General features: G+C 37.8%; 1 protein-coding gene across 8 annotated transcripts in view; it reads left to right on the forward strand.

Moving 5' to 3' along the window:
• ZNF385D (zinc finger protein 385D) overlaps positions 1-22,931 on the forward strand; it is a 776,796-nt gene that overhangs the window by 670,735 nt on the left and 83,130 nt on the right. For all 8 annotated transcript variants that reach the window (XM_055286037.2, XM_055286058.2, XM_055285998.2 and 5 more), the window contains one exon: positions 9,189-9,351. In XM_055286037.2, the coding sequence (XP_055142012.1) occupies positions 9,189-9,351 (163 nt within the window). The remainder of the gene's footprint in view (positions 1-9,188; positions 9,352-22,931) is intronic.

A 22,931-nucleotide genomic window follows, 5' to 3' on the forward strand; every position in this document is an offset into this window, starting at 1 on the left:
GCTCCAGGCAGAGGGAACTCTTTATACAAGGGCTTAAAAATGATTCTTCTTGTAACATTTTCCTTATGAAAAGAAAGTGAGGAGAGCTATTGCTTATTTATCCACACTACACATGTGCTAGAGAGCAGACACTGGGAGTAGCAGAGAGGGGAGCATTGGCTGGAGGAGGAAATTAAGGATTAGAGGAGACGCACATTTTATTTATGCCAGGATATAAAACAAGTTTTTCTCTGCTGTTGATACAAACATCTATGACAAGTTGACCTTTGAACATAATTAGAGTCAACATTTCTAATTCTTCCCCACCCTATTCAAATGGTGTGTGTCACACATGGAGCCAGGTATTAAGCTATGGGCATTCTGAAGGGATTTTGTACACGGGCTGAGCAGCTAGACAAAGTGGTTTCTCTGATTTTTCTCAGTTTTGTACAAACTTGAAATTTTTGTGTTTCTGTCACTGGAGTTAAAAGTCATTTAGATCTCTGATTTACAGAAAGCTCCAAAAAAGATTGAGCAAATTTTGCAGAGCCTGTCTTCCTTTTAGCTAGATTAGACTTGTGTGCTGGCTTCCAAAGCCCACTGCTATCCTTTGTTCCTCAATTAGGACTCCTCCCTTAGAGTTCAAGGAGATAGCTGTTTGAATTCAAGATATACAAAAACAAGGGTTCTTTCATAATAGGAACCAGGCAGTAACTCTCAAATTAGCTTCTCTCACTCAGGTAAGCACTCTCTACGTTATCATTCACGTTAGATACTTGAAAACATTAAATACTTAATGTTTAGGAATCATGAAGTTTATAGATGAGTTGAGAAGCTTTGAAAAGATAAGTGACCCCATCTAGACTATTTTTTTCACAGCCATATAAGTACTTAGTGACAAAGTACTTTCTTTGCTTATAAAAATTAGTTACCAAATGTTTCTGAGAATTTGTGACATGCTTCTCTTCCTTTTCTTCATGTGTATTTAGAATGTTTTTTTTTTTTTTCCCACCGAGTAGTGGTGGTGTATGAAAATCACAGTAATCTTGCGGTATTATCTTTTTCCCCCTTCCCCCCACTTTTTTTTTTTCTATTCCTGTAGCTGTTACTGTTCATTGCTGTATTGAAGAGTACAGAAGACAGGAATACATTTAAAGTAAAGCATCAATCACTTGAGCTCAAAAGAATACACTTAATTGAATCATGTTTTTCACTTCGGGAAAAAATGCGAGTGAATATTCATTTTTATTCATAATGTAATCTTCTATTTACATGATAACTACACAATAACAAGTTGAAATGAATTATTAAATATTCTATATGGGGCATGTAATTAAGAAATAAAAATATCTATATCCTCTGTTTTTTTGCATTGCATAATTTGTATTCACAGCAGTAAGGAAAATTTATAACAATGAACTATTCTATCTTTAAATTGCTTCTTCAAATGTTTCGTTAAATAGAGTAGTAGAGAAGACAATCTCTTGGCTTACCAACATGATTTCTGTTTACCTGGTGGCTAGGGAATTTTCTCAATAAAAAAGCCATAACTATATAAGGAAAAAAATTAGACATGGCTAACACTAACTCAGTTTAATGCAAACGAAACAGTGGATTAGATACTTCTTTGTTATAGTGAAGTTTTAAGAGTTTGATACAGGGGTTGATTTTTGCTTATTATTACTGTCATTATTTTTATTGACAAGGGGGTTCCTCTAGCCCATGCAAACTGGATCATAACAATGCATTCAATATAGAGATAAAAGCAATGAGATCAGGAATTGTCCTGCGACAATAATTACCTTGGAGAGAAAAGATAAAATCTGGAAAGAGAAAATCACGAGGACTTGGAAAGCACTCATATGTAATGTTAGAATTATAAGGATTTTTTCAAGGTTAATTTGCTATTTGAGTTCATCCTTCTTGGATAGAAGTTCCCCAAGTACACATGTATCTGAGTTATTTTTGACATGTTTTTAAGGAAAAAAACATTTGATAACTTTTAGGGGGAACAATATACGTTGTTCACATAAAAATGTTCAATCTTCAAATGATTATACATTCATCTTAAAAAGCCTGGACTTCAGCAAGAAGTGCCAAAAGAAATGGCCACTTTGGGAGTAAAATGCATTTATACTTAAGATGAATACTTTTTAAACTTTAGAGTTAACCAAATCACCTGCAGGGCTTGTAAAGTACCCATTACTGAGCCTCCCTCTCCGTTTCTGATTCAATATGTCCAGGATGGAGACTGAGAATTTGTATTTCTAACAGTGTCCCAAGCCCATGCTGTGATGTTAAGATTGCTGGTCCGGCGACCAGAGTTTGAGAACAAATGCTTTTTATGAATGTTAAATGAAGCTGAGAGTTGAGAATCAAAAAGTTAAGATGAGTAAGAATTTGGAAATCTTCTGCTGAACTGGTATATACAAAACTGAAATTCCAATTATTCAAAAAGCCACTGAGTAATTAGAATGCATACTGATCTTCACCCATATGGCCGCACCTGTGCATGTGACTTAACTAGTCAGATTGAGTGAGTGTATGCAACTACTCTCTCAGGTTCCAATCAGCCTAGCTGTACTAACTCTGATTGGAGGTGGGGAGCTTTCACAGTGACTCAAGGGCCAATTATATCCTTTCAAATTCAAGGTTTATTGCAAGGCTTTCATACACCAACAATTATGCAAATATATTTAACACACACAGACAGTAATAAGAAAAAAAGGGAATAAACTACTGATGAGTAGGAAACCAACACATTGCTGGCCATGGGTTTGGGGTGTTGCAGAACTTAGGCAGAAAGGAGGCCTCAGCATTCTCACCAGCAGAGAGTCTGCAGGCATCTTAGCCCTGGTCAGTTTCTTTTCTGTTTCTACGACTCTTCACAGGTGTGTTCATGGCCATTATCTCGGCAGTCTTTTGGCTTCACTTACTTGCCAAGTCTCAGGGTGTCCGGACACAGCAGGTGCTACTTTATCCTCACAGTCTACCATATATGTCTTTATAACTTTGAGAGGTCAGCAATTTAACTGTGGGCTGAGTCACTTGTCATAAGTGACTCCATTTTGAGACATTTAGGATCATAAAACAGTAATACATATTATCAACATTAAAAAAAGATAAAAATTTAAACCTTTTTTCCTGTAATCATTTAAGATTTTAGGATATTATATTTTATCTGATAATTTTTATCTCTGACATAATCTAAGCTAAAATTTAATAAATTAGGTTTTTTTAAAAAACAAAAAAAGGAAAAATAATTTCAGTTGGCTGAAATGTTCTCTTCTTCCCCCAAGGAGGATGGTGACATCTCTAATAACCACTCGTTTTATCTTTTCTGGTGTTACATTTTAATATTGCAAGGGAAGAAAAAAATCATTCCTCTATCCTTCATAATTCCTAGCTGGGACACACCCTTACAACAAAAGACAGATAAACAGGAGAAAAAACAAACAAAAGTTTACTAAGATGTATACCTCAGGTATGCATGCACGATGACCCAGAGAAATTAGTAAACCCCAAGAGTAGACTCAAAGAGATGACTTTGACTTCAGGCTTGAATACAATCTTTTGCTGAAACAAGGAAAAAAGTATATAGAGAAAGGCCCAGTTATGGGGAGGTGGCCAGGAGGAGTACTATAAACAAGAGTAATATGTGTTATGCAGATTTAAATTCATGCCTTCTCCACTGATCAGAGTCTCTAGTGATTTAGAGTCATCCTTATCTTCCTGGTACTGGGAGGGAGACATATAGATGTAAATTTCTCATTTAAAAAAAGGATAACTTCTCTGTTCTGAGAAATTCTCTTTTGTCTGCTATTTCTGAAAATAATCAGCTCAAAATCGGCTTTATACCATATTTGCAGTGGAATAGTCTGGTCTCCTATTGTAATTATCTTTTTGGGTTCTTCCTGCCCACTACACACAGAAAACCAGTTCACTCACACCATGGTATTGCAGTAAAGAAAGAGTTTAATTAACATAAGGCTGGACATGTGGGAAAGCTTAAGTTATCACTCAAATCAGTCTCTCTAAAGGCTCTGAGGTTAGTGTTTTTCAAAGACAATTTGGTGGGCAGGGGACTAGAGAATGGTTGCTATTGATTAGTTGGGGATGCAATCATAGGGGTGTGGAAAATGTAATGAGCCCTCCTCTGGGTGGGGGGACCACAGGACCTGTGGAATCATGAGTCATGAGTTTTGGTGGGGTTCCTCAGTTGTCAGAATGAAAAAGTCTGAAAAGCATCTCAAAAGACCAAGTTTAGTTTCTACAATAATGATGTTATCTATGGGAGCGATTGGGAAAGTCACAAATCTTGTGACCTCTGGCCACATGACTCCTATGCAGTAAAGGATTATAGTAACTAAGCCTACATTTTAGCAGGATTTGGGTCCCTTCCATAATCCTAATCTTGTGGCCTTTTATAGGTCTTACAAAGGTGGTTTCAGCACTGAACAAGGCGGGGATCAATTTTAGGAAGGGACTATTATCCTTGCTTCAATGTTAAACTATATATTAAATTTCTCCCATGGTTAGCTTGGCCCACGCCCAGGAATGAGCTAAGATGGCCCACCTATGAGGTTATAAGCAAGATGGAGTCAGTTGTGCTAAATTTCTCTTGCTTTCATAATCTTTGCAAAGGCAGTTTCATTCCAGTCATATTTTGGGGTGGCATGTCCTGAATTCCATCAGTGTGATAAAGTTTATTTTATTTTAATTCAAATTTAATATATGATAAAATTACGTAACATCACAAACTAAAAAGGCCACCTTGTTCTTTTTGAAATTATTTGTGTTCATGAAAATTAATTGGTTATGGTTACTGGATATATATACTTATAATAAATGTCTGAGTTTTTAAAAAGCATAAGACATGTTTTGTAAAAGAGATGTAAAAAGTATACAAGGTATTAGTGCTAATGGAATAAAAGAAATACTAAAAAGTAACTTCTCAGTGAATTTTATAGGGCAATAACAATTTATAGAGAAGTTTCTTACTTAGCCAAATAAGATAAATGTGCATGTGCATGTTTCAAAATGACAAAACCTCTCTCTCAAATGTTAGCTAATTAAGACTTATTTTTATCTACTGAAACTTCACTTGCATTTCAACTAGAAACCATTCTGAAATATTGAAGATAAAATTTGAAAATTGAAAAGTGGCTGGCTACTGATGACTAAAATGTGGTGATTACATCTAAAATGGCTCTCTGTTCTATAGGAATGCATGTGTGCATATCTTTAATGTCAGCACTTGCCTCTGGGATGACACATATTAGATTTAATGGTGTCATGTGCTATTTCAAGATTGGCATAGTGGTTTTTATAACACAATGTGCTAATATTCCACTTATTATTTAAAGTGTTAAAAGAAAAACTATAGAAAAATTAAATTTAGCAGAGTTTAATTGAGCAAAGAACAATACAAGAATTTGACAGCCTCTAGAACCAGGAAAGATTTAATAAGACTCCAGGGCTCTCATGTGCCTGAATAACATAGACACAAAAAAGAAAGTGACATACAGCAAGCAGAAATGAGGTACACAGCCTGATTGGTTAAAACTCCCTGTTTGTCCTATTTGAATTTGGTTTGAACAGTTGGCTGCCTGTGGTTGACTTAAGTTCAGTTGCTGTGACTGGTTAAATTCTGCTACTTGTTATACAGAAAGTAACAGTCTGTTTACACATCAGGTTAGGTTATGGTTTACTATGCATGCAGAAACTTTTAGGGTAAATTTAAGATAGGTAGAAAGGTAGCTTTAGGCTAAACTTAATTTAATTTAATAAAAATGAGTTGTTAAAGCTCAAATCTTATTGTTTTGCTCATGTCCGTATGTACTACGATCACCGATTCTGCTGTAGTTTTAAAATACAAAATTCTGAAATATGGTACAATGAATTAGTACAGTTACTTATTTAACTTAGAAGTCATATCTGTGAAAAATAATTATTTGCATGTGTATTGAGAATTCCCAGGTGTCTGGGAATGACTTGCCTCAGAAAATTGCTGATAAACAATAGGACACAATCTCAAAGGGAATTTGTTATGCTAGTATATGGTGTAGCTGTCCTACACTTCTCTGCTCAAAAGAAAAGCAGAGGAGGCCCAAAGAGACATCCCAGGCCAACTGGTGCTTTAAAAAATCTCTCAGTAAAATTCTTTCTTAGGCTGCAGCTTTGTTTACAGTCACAGAAAGATAAAATATGAATGAATCATCTATCTACCTCAATCTGTGTGTCTATCTGCATCTATCAATTGGCCTAAAGGGGTAAAGAGACTAGCTGGGTTTTCTAACTTCACATAGGGAATACACTGTTACACAGCATACCTGAATCAAGGTAGATCTAGAGTTATGGCGTCAGTATAGATAAATTAGAAAAAATTATGCTAGGATAATCTAGGAACAGTCCAATATAAACATCACATAAAAGTCAATGATAAAGAAAATTTAAAACATCTAGAAGGGTTATCTGTCTATGTTAGCCTTCCAACTTGTATGCCCACTTCCACCCCAACACATATACCCTGCACAATTACAGTCATATTGATATTGATGTCCTCTGCAACCATCATCCCACTATACTCAATTTCTCCTAAATTCTACATGTCATGGTTTATCTATAACGCCTTGGAACTTCATATAGTTTATATACTTATTTTTAATTTGGGGAAGGCTTATTTGCCTTTAAATCAGATAATTTATAATTAAAATAATTATTATCAAGGTGTTTTGGTACTGTCATTCAATAAACGAGTGTGCATGCATTTCATTTTGTCTTATTTTGCATTTTAAGATATTATGTGTCTCTGTTGGGAGCCGATCAACTTCGGGTCATTTTGTCACCCTGTTCTTCCCACAACTCCCTGAGCTGTTTCACTTGTTAGAGGGAATTGGTTTAGTTGTGCCTGTGCAGAGAGGTTTTTGTTTGTTTGGTATTTGGGTTTGTTTTGGTTTGTTTTTGTTTTTGTCGTAAGACTTTCTTACTTGTGGGCTTCTTTTGTAGTAAGTTTCTTAATTTCAAAAATAGTGACAATCACCTGGTCCTATGATATGTTAAAACAAAGTGTTGTTTAATTTTAAATGCCACTGAGAATGCTAGATTTGTTAGGAACCTACGAAATATCTATTTTGGAGGTATAAGTGGAGATAGCACAATTAATCTCACCCCACATCTTTTAATATATATTATCTATTAAACATTCACTTGTATCACCAAGGAAAGGGTTACTTGCTAAGAGAAGAGAAACTCTGCTTTGAGGGAAATGATATAGCCAGATGCCTAAAGAAGATGACCAACTATGCTGTGATTTTAATTGAATATAGCATATCGTTCTCAAAAGTTATGGCCAAAGGACTTGATATACTAAAAACGAGAATTAGGCAGGGAAAAAAAAGACAAAATTTTGTCCTCAAAGTGGCATTCTCCATGTAGAATCAACTTAATCCAATCTATCGCTGGTTCCTCAATTAACTATAACATGTCTTAACTTCATATTTTGGCTGACACTATGTCTTTTGATGTTATGTGTTGTTGGAAAACTTGTAACTGATGCATGAGTGTGCTCTCTGTTCAAACTGTTTCTAATATATAATTTCCTTTGGATTTTGTCTTTGGATTTGTCCAGTGTTCTTTCAATAAGGGTACCTAGTCCTTTGAGGATATCTTGCTAGAATGATGCAAATGAAGATGTGGACTATTTAATTATTTGTTAAAACATATTATATTGCAACACCCTAGTTATTATCACAGTTTCTGTAACGAAGAGGACAATGTGATTATTATTTTTTGGCAAAGTGAAATACTTAGTTTAAATAAGCAATGGGAACTTATGGATAATCTAATAGGAGTAATCCTCTACTGAGATATCCTTTTGTGGGGGACATTTGGAAAGGTTATGACCTCGAAAACCTAAGTTAAGAATCTTCCTGGTCACCCTTACCCTACCCACTAACTACAAAGTCTTTTCTCCCCCAAGAAATAAACATTAATAAACATACATTTATTTAAATATGATTTTCTATCTGTATGTATTTCTTTTTTTTTTTTTTTTTGAAATGGAGTCTCGCTCTGTCGCCAGGCTGGAGTGCAGTGGCATGATCTCGGCTCACTGCAACCTGTGCCTCCTGGGTTCAAGCAATTCTCCTGCCTCAGCCTCCCGAGTAGCTGGGACTACAGGTGTGTGCCACCACACCCAACTAGTTTTTCTATTTTTAGTAGAGATGGGGTTTCACCATGTTGGCCAGGATAGTCTTGATCTCTTGACCTCATGATCCACCCACCTCAGCCTCCCAAAGGGCTTGCATTACAGGCATGAGCCACCACGCCCAGTAATTAGTGTATTTCACTATACCGCTCCCCAGCCAAAAAAAAAAATGCTCTTATGAAAATAAAACATGAGAAAATGCATATCACTCTAAACTATATATATATATATATATACATATATATATGTATATATATATATCTCAGAAGGCACAAGCAAAAGAATTGGATTGGCCCCATTAGGTAGTCCAAACACATTGGAGCCTCCTGACAATGGACTGGGGCATGAAAGATCCATGTGCTGAAAAAATGACACTAACTTGAACTTCTCAGACTACCCTTGGTAAGAAGTGAGGAGAAAGAATCTGAAATTGCCTGGCTTCTGCGTGCTCCATTTGCACTTATGCAGTGCATTTGCTTTTGAACTCTAAAGCTTCGATCTCAGTCTCCAGGGTGCTTACTTCCCCTGTTTTGTGTGAACCTTTCCTTGTAGACACCTGTGGAGGACTGTATTAATAAGACACATTGTAGAAAGAGAAAATGCATTTCCTAAGCCAAGAAGGTGAAAGCTACTCTTTTCTAGGGCTCTTGTTAATCTTTGGGAGCCCAGCATCTTCTGTGGCAGAACAAAGATGATACAGGTGTAAATTCTTATTTTTTTTTCCCTACTCCCACAAAGAAAATGTTGATATGTGTCAGTGTTCAGCTACATTTCTCTTAAGATAAACAACAGAATATTTCTTCCTTCTATCCTGAGGTTTTACAACTGGATTCCCATTGCTTTCTAGCATCATTCTAAATAGAACCCCACTGTCTGGCCATGGCCAGAATTAGCTCCAATGGTACCTGTTATTGAAAGGGAGTCTGTATTTGCAGTAATACAGAGAATGCCAGTTTAGAAATGAGCCTGATTGCATGGTTCATTTTGTTCTCCTTTGTAGAGCCAGGCTGCGGCCCACTACAAAGGCACGAAACATGCCAAGAAGCTCAAAGCACTGGAAGCCATGAAAAATAAGCAGAAATCTGTAACTGCCAAGGACAGCGCAAAGACTACCTTCACTTCCATCACTACCAATACCATCAATACCAGCTCTGACAAAACAGGTTAAGCAATGATCTTTGTTGTTGTTGTCCTCGTCGTCGTCGTTGGGGGTTCCCTCCCTTGTCTAGCCCCATGTCTGTTTACTTATGTGCCTGCCATATTGATTCATGCTTGAGCCATCTTTCTGTATAATGGTAATTATTTCCTCTCATTTTTCCAAACCCGTACAAGATTATCACTGATTATATTCCAGATCTGGCATTTTGCAAGAGTCCTGTGGCCGTTTCAGAGGAATAGTCATAAAAGGCATTTGAAGCCATGTACCCCGTAACTCTTTTTGAGAAATGAACCTTTTCAGTGTGCAGCATTTGCATCTTGTATGCAGCACCTTAGCTTATAACTGCATGGCAGATTTAATTTAATTGTGAGTACACAGCAAAGTATGCTAAATGAATTGAGAAGGCCCCAATAAGGGCATTATTACAGAAAGGCTTTATTCTCATAAATTCCAAATACTGCATTGTTTTAAGTAGTGGCTGTGTGATACTGGCTTGTTATGGCTGGGTAACCTTCCCTTTGCAAACACAGGTAAGTGTTATCGATACCAATTACTCTTTTTAACAGAGTCTTCACGGTGAAATAATGGCCTCTGAATGGCCCCTTGGGATAGCTCCTGCCAACGACCAGCTTATTCATAATAGGGGAAGCTACTGAGGTTTCCCCAAGCTGACATTTTAAATATAAGACCACTGGTTTTCAAAATCTACAGAGAAAATATTCCTCTGTGATTTATGGATATACCTCTAATAAATCACTTTCTAGAACACAGAGACTGTTACGTCTCAATTGTTTTCCAGTCCATATGAATGGCAATGGTGAGGAAACATTCATATCATCACCAATGGTGGTGTCTTAACTAAAAGAGGATCTTCTGGATATGACTGATGAAAACAGAAAATAAACAGTGAATGAATAGAATAGATCACAACAACCTTATTACACAATGTAACATCTTTATTACACAATGGACACATATCAGCTCTTCCAAGGATTGGGGATGCTGCAAGTGAACCTGTAAGGGATAATGATGTTCTTAGTTCCTGCGGCATTTTGTATTTTCTTCAGGTATTACTGGAGATGCATCATGCTGCCCTCCCTAAGAGCCCTGTGTCCTCCCTCAGCCTGAATACATGTCTCATCTTTGTATGCTGGCACCTGGTCTGGCATGGGATAAATGCTGAGTAAAATGTCTGTTGAATGACTGAGGCTTATTTCACTCCTTTGATTTGGTTCTTTGATATAGCCAAGTTTGTGCCACCACATACTAAAGAGGAAAAAAAAGACAGGCTTGTCATATTCACTTCTTTGTTATCCAGAGCAAGAGCTGGATTGTGCCATTTTATTAATTTAGATTTAAACCTTTTAGGGAAAGCTTTGGTCTTTTCTCTAATAATCGAAGACTATCTGCTTTATTTTGAGGGCTGAAAGAGAATGAGGGGTAATGAAGCAGGTAAGTGTAATTTCTGCTCCTGGATATTAGGTCACAGGTGGGGATCACCAAAGCGGCATCTGGCATGGAGAAGTGCAGAAAAATCCTGAAGCCTTTCGATGCAAAGAAGGCAGTAGGTAGGGAGAACAAAGAGATGAGTTTGATGTAAAGGGTTAAAGTGACGTTTTTCCTTGCTCCAAATTTTTTCTACTTTTGGACTTTTTAAATCAACAATTCATCTTTGGGTTATCTTGACTTTTTTAAAATATGAAAATATGTGTTTCATTAAGGATGCACATCATTTAAAATATATATATATGTATGGTAGGTAGAGCTGCTAACTTGGGTTAAGAAAAGCCCCCCGGAGCTTGCAGTGAGCCGAGATTGCGCCACTGCACTCCAGCCTGGGCGATAGAGTGAGACTCCATCTCAAAAAAAAAAAAAAAAAAAAAAAAAAAAAAAGGCCCCCAAGTGTGTTGTCTCTGTTAAGTAAATGAGTTGTGGCCACATACTTTCATCTCTTAACTTAGAGACTAGAATGTGTCAACCTAGAATAATCCAAAGGGTCAGAATCTAGTTTAAAGAGAGCTTATCCAAGTGTAAAGTTAGAGAATGGCTGCCCAGAAAACACAGATTCCGAAGAATGGAAGTCAGTATTCCAAAGTGTAGAAGTTCAGTATCATTTTTATAGACAAAGTTTAGGGAAGTTTAACAGAATTTCAACACCTCTTTCTATATAAGGCTTAATGCTTAGTTACAATAATCTGACATTGGTTGGGGTGGTCTTATTCTTTTGGGAAAGGTATATTTAACATTTTATACTGAGGATTTAATACTCATAGGGTCTTTTGCAACATCTAGTCTTAGGTACATGACAATAAAGGATGCAGTTAATCTACAACACATATAATTGTTGTAGATTATAATTGGAAGGGGGAGGCAGTCTGGTGTCTGGTCTCTCCTAGTCATTTCCAGAACAAGAAAATGAGGAAGGGAATTAACCCCAAAGAAGCAGAAATTGCAAACATGTTATGTGACTCAGTCTCCAGTGCTTAACACCCCCACCCCACCCCTTGGCATAATAAATTTAGAGGGTCCTTAAATTTTATTTTCTTTTACAACTTTGAAGAGTGGCAGTCTTCCAGGCTCAGTCCTTTCAGAAGTTGAGTGGTAACAAACTTTGGATTTGTCTTTTGAAGACAACATAAACATGCCAGAACTTAACCTAACAGTGGAAATGGTGTTGAGATGATGAAATACCCTTCCAAGCTGGAGCTAGAGAAAATTTCAAAAGGGCAGAAGAGATAGTAAAGTCTGTAAAGTTGGTGCAAATATTCTAAAGCCAAAAGAAGGAAGTGATGGACCTTAGGAAAGACTTTGCTTTCCTAATTCATGAGGACGTGTATCAGGAAAAAACAAACAAAACAAAAAATCAAACAAAAAAGCAAGTTATATAGGTGGAGAGACTAAGAGTTCCAGCACACTCATCAGATATTTTGAGCCAAATTCTCTTCAAACTGAATTTACACAAAACTGTCTATGAGAAAATACATCCATTTCGTAGACCCTTATTCTATTTGTATTGCAATATAAACCTGAGGCATCTAGGCTAACAAATTTGAGTTTTCTTAAAGCAATTACATGTTCTTTTTATTACTGTGTGCTTCCTCATACTGATTAGTACAACTCTGAAAACAAAATGAGTCTGAGCCTGGAACAGTGGCTTGTGGCTATAGCCCCACCTACTTGGAAGGCTGAGGCACAAACAATTCCTTGCATCTGGGAGTTTGAGACTGGACTGGGCAAAATAAGTGAGACCTCATCTCAAAAACAAAAGGACTCTGAGCTAATTTTGTAGAATAGTTAAATACTTGGCAGAAAGAGAAGAAGAGGTAGATAAGACCCTAGAATCAAAGATCATGCATTTTTAAAAAAAAAAATACAATTTTTCTGGTAATGCACAAGAATGTTTTGTGATTTGTAGGCTTGTCCATATATAAAAGATAGAGACACATGAAATCACATTTTACTAATTTATCAAACCATTTTAATAAAAAAATCTAATTATATGAAAAAAATAATCCAATTATATATATTTTAAAAGCCCAAACTAATTCCTTTGAAAAATGTTAAACATGCCATACTTTGGTAAATGAGAACCCCTGAGAGGGTTGGGGCAACAATAGTGAAAAGGGCAAGAAATGGTATGGACTTTAATTAGAAAAATGATTTGGCAGTTTTCTCTAAAATACGAGAGATAGAATGAATACTAATAAAAACTAAATTTTCATTGTAAACCTACTTGATTGATATAAAGACAATTTTGATTGATAATTCCTCTTAAATTTTCAAGTCATATATTATTTATTAGTATAAATAATAAGGTTTTATCTGCTGCCTTAAGGTAACACATATATCTAAACCATGGGGTTAGTTCCTATTCGCTAACTTTATGATCTTGGGTTTTTGTGTTGCCTTTTTCTCTCTCTAATTATGCCAGTCTGCTAGAGTGCTGAGAAGAAAATCGTATTCAGTGATGAGCCACTGACTATTCGTAGAAAGAATGCCTACTTCATCTATCTCAAAGCAAAAACACATTTCCTAATGTGAAAGAACAATTTTACTTGTTGTGATCTAATGAAGAGTGTTAGGTTGGTGAATTTACTTGTATAAAAGTTTACAGGCAAAAGTAATATTTTTTAAAAATATATCAAGCACTCTAAATTGTTGATAAGGGTGGTTACCATTTATCACAGAATATTTCATAGAGCATTTCCAAAGATAGCCAGAATAATTGTCTAATCTAGCAAGTGTTTTTAAATACCAAGTTTTTTATTTAGAAAAATTAATGGCAAAAATTTAAAAATTATACTCAAAGTAACTAGGCAAGTGTAACTAAGTTGTATTTTTTGTTCTTCTGTGAAATGATAAATTCAGAATTGTCTGAATAAGTTCTGTACAAGGTCGATCTGTATGAAAAACAAAAACCGGTGGAGCCAAGATGGCCGAATAGGAACAGCTCCGGTCTACAGCTCCCAGCGTTAGCGACAGAGAAGATGGGTGATTTCTGCATTTCCATTTCAGGTACCGGGTTCATCTCACTAGGGAGTGCCAAACAGTGGGTGCAGGACAGTCGGTGCAGCGCACTGTGCGTGAGCAGAAGCAAGGCGAGGCATTGCCTCACTCGGGAAGTGCAAGGGGTCAGGGAGTTCCCTTTCCTAGTCAAAGAAAGGGGTAACAGACGGCACCTGGAAAATCAGATCAGTCCCACCCTAATACTGTGCTTTCCAACGGGCTTGGAAAACGGCACACCAGGAGATTGTGTCCCGCACCTGGCTCAGAGGGTCCTATGCCCATGGAGTCTCGCTGATTGCTAGCACAGCAGTCTCAGATCAAACTGCAAGGCGGCAGCGAGGCTGGGGGAGAGGTGCCCGCCATTGCCCAGGCTTGCTTAGGTAAACAAAGCAGCCAGGAATCTCGAACTGGGTGGAGCCCACCACAGCTCAAGGAGGCCTGCCTGCCTCTGTAGGCTCCACCTCTGGGGGCAGGGCACAGACAAACAAAAAGTCAGCAAGAACCTCTGCAGACTTAAATGTCCCTGTCTGACAGCTTTGAAGAGAGTAGTGGTTCTCCCAGCACACAGCTGGAGATCTGAGAACGGGCAGACTGCCTCCTAAAGTGGGACCCTGACCCCCGAGCAGCCTAACTGGGAGGCACCCCCAAGTAGGGACAGACTGACACCTCACTTGGCTGGGTACTCCTCTGAGACAAAACTTCCAGAGGAACTATCAGACAGCTGAATTTGCGGTCTCATGAAAATCCGCTGTTTGGCAGCCACTGCTGCTGACACCCAGCCAAACAGGGTCTGGAGTTGACCTCTAGCAAACTCCAACAGACCTGCACCTGAGGGTCCTGTCTGGTAGAAGGAAAACTAACAAACAGAAAGGACATCCACACCAAAAACCCATCTGTACATCACCATCATCAAAGACCAAAAGTAGATAAAACCACAAAGATGGGGAAAAAACAGAGCAAAAAAACTGGAAACTCTAAAAAGCAGAGCACCTCTCCTCCTCCAAAGGAATGCAGTTCCTCACCAGCAACGGAACAAAGCTGGACAAAGAATGACTTTGACAAGCTGAGAGAAGAAGCCTTCAGACGATCAAACTACTCTGAGCTACGGGAGGAAATTCAAAACAATGGCAAAGAAGTTAAAAACTTTGAAAAAAAATTAGATGAATGGATAACTAGAATAACCAATGAAGAGAAGGGCTTAAAGGAGCTGATGGAGCTGAAAGCCAAGTTTCGAGAACTACACGAAGATTGCAGAAGCCTCGGTAGCTGATGCGATCAACTGGAAGAAAGGGTATCAGTGATGGAAGATGAAATGAATGAAATGAAGTGAGAAGGGAAGTTTAGAGAAAAAAGAAAAGAAAGAAACGAACAAAGCCTCCAAGAAATATGGGACTATGTGAAAAGACCAAACCTACATCTGATTGGTGTACCTGAAAATGACAGGGAGAATGGAACCAAGTTGGAAAACACTCTGCAAGATATTATCCGGGAGAACTTCACCAATCTAGCAAGGCAGGCCAATACTCAGATTCAGGAAATACAGAGAATGCCACAAAGATACTCCTCAAGAAGAGCAACTCCAAGACACATAATTGTCAGATTCACCAAAGTTCAAATGAAGGAAAAAATGTTAAGGGCAGCCAGAGAGAAAGGTCGGGTTACCCACAAAGGGAAGCCCATCAGACTAACAGCAGATGTCTTGGCAGAAACTCTACAAGCCAGAAGAGAGTGGGGGCCGATATTCAACATTCTTAAAGAAAAGAATTTTCAACCCAGAATTTCATATCCAGCCAAACTAAGCTTTATAAGTGAAGGAGAAATAAAATACTTTACAGACAAGCAAATGCTGAGTGATTTTGTCACCACCAGGCCCGCCCTAAAACAGCTCCTGAAGGAAGCACTAAACATGGAAAGGAACAACCGGTACCAGCCACTGCAAAAACATGCCAAATTGTAAAGACCATCGAGGCTAGGAAGAAACTGCATCAACTAACGAGCAAAATAACCAACTAACATCATAATGACAGGAACAAATTCACACATAACAATATTAACTTTAAATGTAAATGGGCTAAATGCTCCAATTAAAAGACACAGACTGGCAAACTGGATAAGGAGTCAAGACCCATCAGTGTGCTGTATTCAGGAAACCCATCTCACGTGCAGAGACACACATAGACTCAAAATAAAGGGATGGAGGAAGATCTATCAAGCAAATGGAAAACAAAGGCAGGGGTTGCAATCCTAGTCTCTGATAAAATAGACTTTAAACCAACAAAGTTCAAAAGAGACAAAGAAGGCCATTACATAATGGTAAAGGGATCAATTCAACAAGAAGAGCTAACTATCTTAAATATATATGCACCCAACACAGGAGCACCCAGATTCATAAAGCGAGTCCTGAGTGACCTACAAAGGGACTTAAACTCCTACACAATAATAATGGGAGATTTTAACACCCCACTGTCAACTTTAGACAGATCAAGGAGACAGAAAGTTAACAAGGATATCCAGGAATTGAACTCAGCTCTGCACAAAGTGGACCTAACAGACATCTACAGAACTCTCCACCCCAAATCAACAGAATATACATTTTTTTCAGCACCACACCACACCTATTCCAAAATTGACCACATAGTTGGAAGTAAAGCTCTCCTCAGCAAATGTAAAAGAACAGAAATTATAACAAACTGTCTCTCAGACCACAGTGCAAGCAAACTAGAACTCAGCATTAAGAAACTCACTCAAAACCACTCAACTACATGGAAACTGAACAACCTGCTCCTGAATGACTACTGGGTACATAATGAAATGAAAGCAGAAATAAAGAAGTTCTTTGAAACCAATGAGAACAAAGACACAACATACCAGAATCTCTGGGACACATTCAAAGCAGTGTGTAGAGGGAAATTTATAGCACTAAATGCCCACAAGAGAAAGCAGGAAAGATCCAAATTTGACACCCTAACATCACAATTAAAAGAACTAGAAAAGCAAGAGCAAACACATTCAAAAGCTAGCAGAAGGCAAGAAATAACTAAAATCAGAGCAGAACTGAAGGAAATAGAGACACAAAAAACCCTTCAAAAAATTAATGAATCCAGGAGCTGGTTTTCTGAAAAGATCAACAAAATTGATAGGCCGCTATCAAGACTAATAAACAAGAAAAGAGAGAAGAATCAAATAGATGCAATAAAAAATGAAAAAGGGGATATCACCACCGATCCCACAGAAATACAATCTACCATCAGAGAATACTACAAACACCTCTATGCAAATAAACTAGAAAATCTAGAAGAAATGGATAAATTCCTCGACAAATACACCCTCCCAAGACTAAACCAGGAAGAAGTTGAATCTCGGAATAGACCAATAACAGGCTCTGAAATTGTGGCAATAATCAATAGCTTACCAATCAAAAAGAGTCCAGGACCTGATGGATTCACAGCTGAATTCTACCAGAGGTACAAGGAGGAACTGGTACCATTCCTTCTGAAACTATTCCAATCGATAGAAAAAGAGGGAATCCTCTCTAACACATTTTATGAGGCCAGCATCGTCCTGATACCAAAGGCTGGCAGAGACACAACCAAAAAAGAGAATTTCAGACCCATATCCTTCATGAACATTGATGCAAATATCCTCAATAAAATACTGGCAAACCGAATCCAGCAGCACATCAAAAGGCTTATCCACCATGATCAAGTGGGCTTCATCCCTGGGATGCAAGGCTGGTTCAACATATGCAAATCAATAAATGTAATCCAGCATATAAACAGAACCAAAGACAAAAACCACATGATTATCTCAATAGATGCAGAAAAGGCCTTTGACAAAATTCAACAACCCTTCATGCTAAAAACTCTCAATAAATTAGGTGTTGATGGGACGTATCTCAAAATAATAAGGGCTATCTATGACAAACCCACAGCCAATATCATACTGAATGGGCAAAAACTGGAAGCATTCCCTTTGAAAACTGGCACAAGACAGGGATGCCCTGTCACCCCTCCTATTCAACATAGTGCTGGAAGTTCTGGCCAGGGCAATCAGGCAGGAGAAGGAAATAAAGGTTGTTTAATTAGGAAAAGAGGAAGTCAAATTATCCCTGTTTGCAGATGACATGATTGCATATCTAGAAAACCACATTGTCTCAGCCCAAAATCTCCTTAAGCTGATTAGCAACTTCAGCAAAGTCTCAGGATACAAAATCAATGTACAAAAATCACAAGCATTCTTGTACACCAATCACAGACAAACAGAGAGCCAAATCATGAGTGAACTCTCATTCACAATTGCTTCAAAGAGAATAAAATACCTAGGAATCCAACTTACAAAGGATGAGAAGGACCTCTTCAAGGAGAAATACAAACTACTGCTCAATGAAATAAAAGAGGATACAAACAAATGGAAGAACATTCCATGCTCATAGGTTGGAAGAATCAGTATCGTGAAAATGGCCATACTGCCCAAGGTAATTTATAGATTCAATGCCATCCCCATCAAGCTACCAATGACTTTCTTCACAGAATTGGAAAAAAGTACTTTAAAGTTCATATGGAACCAAAAAAGAGCCCGCATCGCCAAGTCAGTCCTAAGCCAAAAGAACAAAGCTGGAGGCATCACGCTACCTGACTTCAAACTATACTACAGGGCTACAGTAACCAAAACAGCCTGGTACTGGTACCACAACAGAGACATAGATCAATGGAACAGAACAGAGCCCTCAGAAATAATGCCACACATCTACAACTATCTGATCTTTGACAAACCTGACAAAAACAAGAAATGGGGAAAGGATTCCCTATTTAATAAATGGTGCTGGGAAAACTGGCTAGCCATATGTAGAAAGCTGAAACTGGATCCCTTCCTTACACCTTATACAAAAATTAATTCAAGATGGATTAAAGACTTACATGTTAGATCCAAAACCATAAAAACCCTAGAAGAAAACCTAGGCAATACCATTCAGGACATAGGCATGGGCAAGGACTTCATGTCTAAAACACCAAAAGCAATGGCAACAAAAGACAAAATTGACAAATGGGGTCTCATTAAACTAAAGAGCTTCTGCACAGCAAAAGAAACTACCATCAGAGTGAATAGGCAACCTACAAAATGGGAGAAAATTTTCGCCACCTACTCATCTGACAAAGGGCTAATATCCAGAATCTACAATGAACTCAAACAAATTTACAAGAAAAAAACAAACAACCCCATCGAAAAGTGGTCAAAGGACATGAACAGACACTTCTCAAAAGAAGACATTTATGCAGCCAAAAAACACATGAAAAAATGCTCGTCATCACTGGCCATCAGAGAAATGCAAATCAAAACCACAATGAGATGCCATCTCACACCAGTTATAATGGCCATCATTAAAAAGTCAGGAAACAACAGGTGCTGGAGAGGATGTGGAGAAATAGGAACACTTTTACACTGTTGGTGGGACTGTAAACTAGTTCAACCATTGTGGAAGTCAGTGTGGCGATTCCTCAGGTATCTAGAACTGGAAATACCATTTGACCCAGCCATCCCATTACTGGGTATATACCCAAAGGACTATACATCATGCTGCTATAAAGACACATGCACACATATGTTTATTGCAGCACTATTCACAATGGCAAAGACTTGGAACCAACCCAAATGTCCAACAAGGATAGACTGGATTAAGAAAATGTGGCACATATACACCATGGAATACTATGCAGCCATAAAAAATGATGAGTTCATGTCCTTTGTAGGGACATGGATGAAACTGGAAACCATCATTCTCAGTAAACTATCGCAAGGACAAAAAACCAAACACCGCATGTTCTCACCCATAGGTGGGAATTGAACAATGAGAACTCATGGACACAGGAAGGGGAACATCACACTCCGGGGACTCTTGTGGGGTGGGGGGAGGGGGGAGGGACAGCATTAGGAGATATACCTAATGCTAAATGACAAGTTAATGGGTGCAGCACAGCAGAATGGCACATGGATACATATGTAACAAACCTGCACATTGTACACATGTACCCTAAAACCTAAAGTATAATAAAAAAAAAAAGTTCTGTACAAGGTCATTCTCTGATCTTTCTTTACTTTTGATTCTTAGGGAATCTCATTCACATCATTTATCAGTTAGGTTAGGCTAGGTTATATTGCAGTAATAAACAACCTCCAAAATCCTAGTGGCTTTTGCAATATCTAATTATTTCTCACTCATACTACATATCACTGTGGTTTTTCTTTCATCTTAATTTAACTCCAGGACTAGGCTGATGAAGCAACCACTAGCTGGAGAATTCTATGGAAGAGGGGAAAAGGCTCTTAGGGCTTTTTAGTGGACTGACATAATATTTCTTTCACTTTTCACTGGTAAGTTACATGGCCAAGCCTGATTACCGTGGGGCAGGGAAGAATAATTCTCCTCTAGAGAAGCAAAACAGATATTAGTCAGCAATTATATAACATTCTAATGTTAACTTAAATCACGAGATCTACAAATTTGGAGAAAAGGGCTTTATTTCTTATAAAGAGTTACAGCCTGCAGGGTGGCCATCCTGACAGTCTGGGAAGCACAGCCTCCAGCAGAGTCTGAGAACAGGTACTTCGAGGGAGGAGAGATAAAACAGGAATTTATGTTGAAATGGTTGGCCAAGTATACATATTCAAGGGGATATAGGAGGAGCTATGAGTATTCACAAAGGGGGGATGTATGCTTGCATTGTAAGGAAACAAGCATGTTACATATGACCCATGTTCATTTTAGGGTGGAGATTTAAATAAATTACAATTAGGTCCTATGTGTCAAAAGCTGAAACAGGGACATGAAGGCACTTACATATGCAGCATCTGTAAACTGGCCAGAACCAGTCCATGGCCAGTGGTCTCTTATTAACAGAAAGTTACTGAAGTCAGTCTCTTGTCCAGTCAAGGCTGTAGTTATGGCTTGTGAAAAGTTGGGGAGTGTTATGCAATGTCTGGCAGTCATTGAGCTACATTTGTTTCATTATTGCTTATCTTGAGTCCAGTGCTTGTTTAGCTGCTAGAGAAAAGAAAAATGATGTGACAGTTAGAACACAGTTTATTCTCCACGTTAGCGGTGTGTGCCTTAAACTTTGTCAGGCATGGCCTGAGTTCTTATTTAGAATTTTGTACCTTATTGCCACAAAGAGTCTGTTCCTTCAGTCTTAGGGTCTCTATTTGAACACTATCATGGCTTCCTTCAAGTATCACTTGTGCTTTGATGTCTTAAGATTCTCTTGCCCTGTCCTTCTCCTAAGTCCAGATGTGCTTTTCCATGGCCCATTGCTCACTTACTTGGATGGATTTCCAGCATCAATACTTAACAGGTTCAAACAACAACAACAACAAAAAAAAACAGTCCTCATCCTGACGATCATCATTTATTTTGAGTTCTGCACTTCTCAGATTTGAAAGCTTTCTAGTTGTCTTTTCCTCTCCTAAGTTCTCACTTCTATTCAATTGCTAGAGTCCACTTCCCTCCCATTCCTGGAATGGTTCATGCTTTTACATGTTGTTACTACCCACATCCTGGCCTTGTAGATCTATGTCTTTCACATACATGTGCCCTAGCCTCTATGCTGGTCTAACTGCCTCCGCACCTGTGTCTTGACAGCCATGTTCTTCATTTTACTCTCCAGTTATACCCCACAGTATAGAAACCATATCTCTTACCCATTCAGAAATCTTTAATGTACCTCTGTGCTGGACCCCATGATCACCAACTACCTTTCCAAACTGCTCTTCAACTGCTTTCCTGCAATATTTTCCACTAGAGGCACACCTTGTTTTTCCATTGTTGTTTCTTGTACTGTAGTTCTAAAACTCTGAAAAGTCTGTCACTTTTCTTCCTCCTGTCTATAAAGCTCCATAAGAACCAATTCTTTTCTAGCTGGCCTATCATATTCTTGCTAAAGGGAATTTTTCTGTCTTTACCTTATCTCATTGCTAGATGGCAAGCCTCTTGAGAGTACTCCCTTGATTAATTATTTTGCTTATGTTTTTATTTACAGAGTACTTTTTATATAAAAGATAATAAGTCAAGGGTTTTAAAACTTGGAACAATCAGTTTTGTGTTTCGGTTCTTGGATTGAAGCATGGTAAAGCTTTAGACTTTTGTATTTGTGTATAGATGGTTCCATGAAAGAACAGTGGTTCTCATTAAAACAGGGGATTCTGTGATATTGCTCATCAAATTTCAGAGTTGCAAGTTTTATTAAAGGTCATCAAGTCTAACCCCTAAAGGAGACTGTTGTTGTTGTTGTTGTTTTTGGTTTTTGAGATTCTCTAGTCCTACCAGTAAAGAACACTTGACATTTCTAATGGCCCTTCAGTGACTATCAATCAGGAGTTAATTAGCCTATTGAGTATATGAATTTACCTTAGTCATCTAATTGGTAAAGTCTGAGAACATTTCTCTCTGGTTCTATTACATAATTCTCTTTATCAAGTCTCACTGAATTGCAAATGTATTTATCAGATAAAGCTACTAATTACAATTTAAATTTGCACTTTTCACTCATGACTCAGTCTTCTTTGTATCCAGTTTCCCTTTTTCTCTTTTAATTTTAAAATTGTAAACCAGGGGTGTTGTACTCATCAGACTGAAAGGTAACAAAAGTAAAATACTTTTGAATCTATTGTTAAGAAGGTCTATGAATGCAAAGGAACTTTTATTTGCTCTTGATTTATAATTGACTCTAAATGTTTATTGGAATGCACAGTATTTGTTCAGGGACTTAGAGTAATAAAGATACTTTTCTAATGATAAAGAAGATATCTGATGGAAAATGATGGCCAGTGATTGAAAAAAAATACACCTGGAAACAAAGCCTCATAGGAAAGTCAGTTAATTTTAAGGTCGCAAATCTGGATTCTTTTATTTCCTGCACGTTATCCTCCTGAACCAGCTGTTGACCTCAGGCCCAGTGCCAGACAAATCTAGATGCACATTAAAAAAAAATTGATTTAGATAGAAGCCAAATTATGACAATAGTGAACAAATGATAAATGTGGTAGAACAATAGTTTGTAAGGAAAAACCAACCTCAATATCCTTTAG

Source organism: Symphalangus syndactylus, chromosome 1 (genome assembly GCF_028878055.3).
Source record: "Symphalangus syndactylus isolate Jambi chromosome 1, NHGRI_mSymSyn1-v2.1_pri, whole genome shotgun sequence".
NCBI classification, from domain to species: Eukaryota; Metazoa; Chordata; class Mammalia; order Primates; family Hylobatidae; genus Symphalangus; species Symphalangus syndactylus.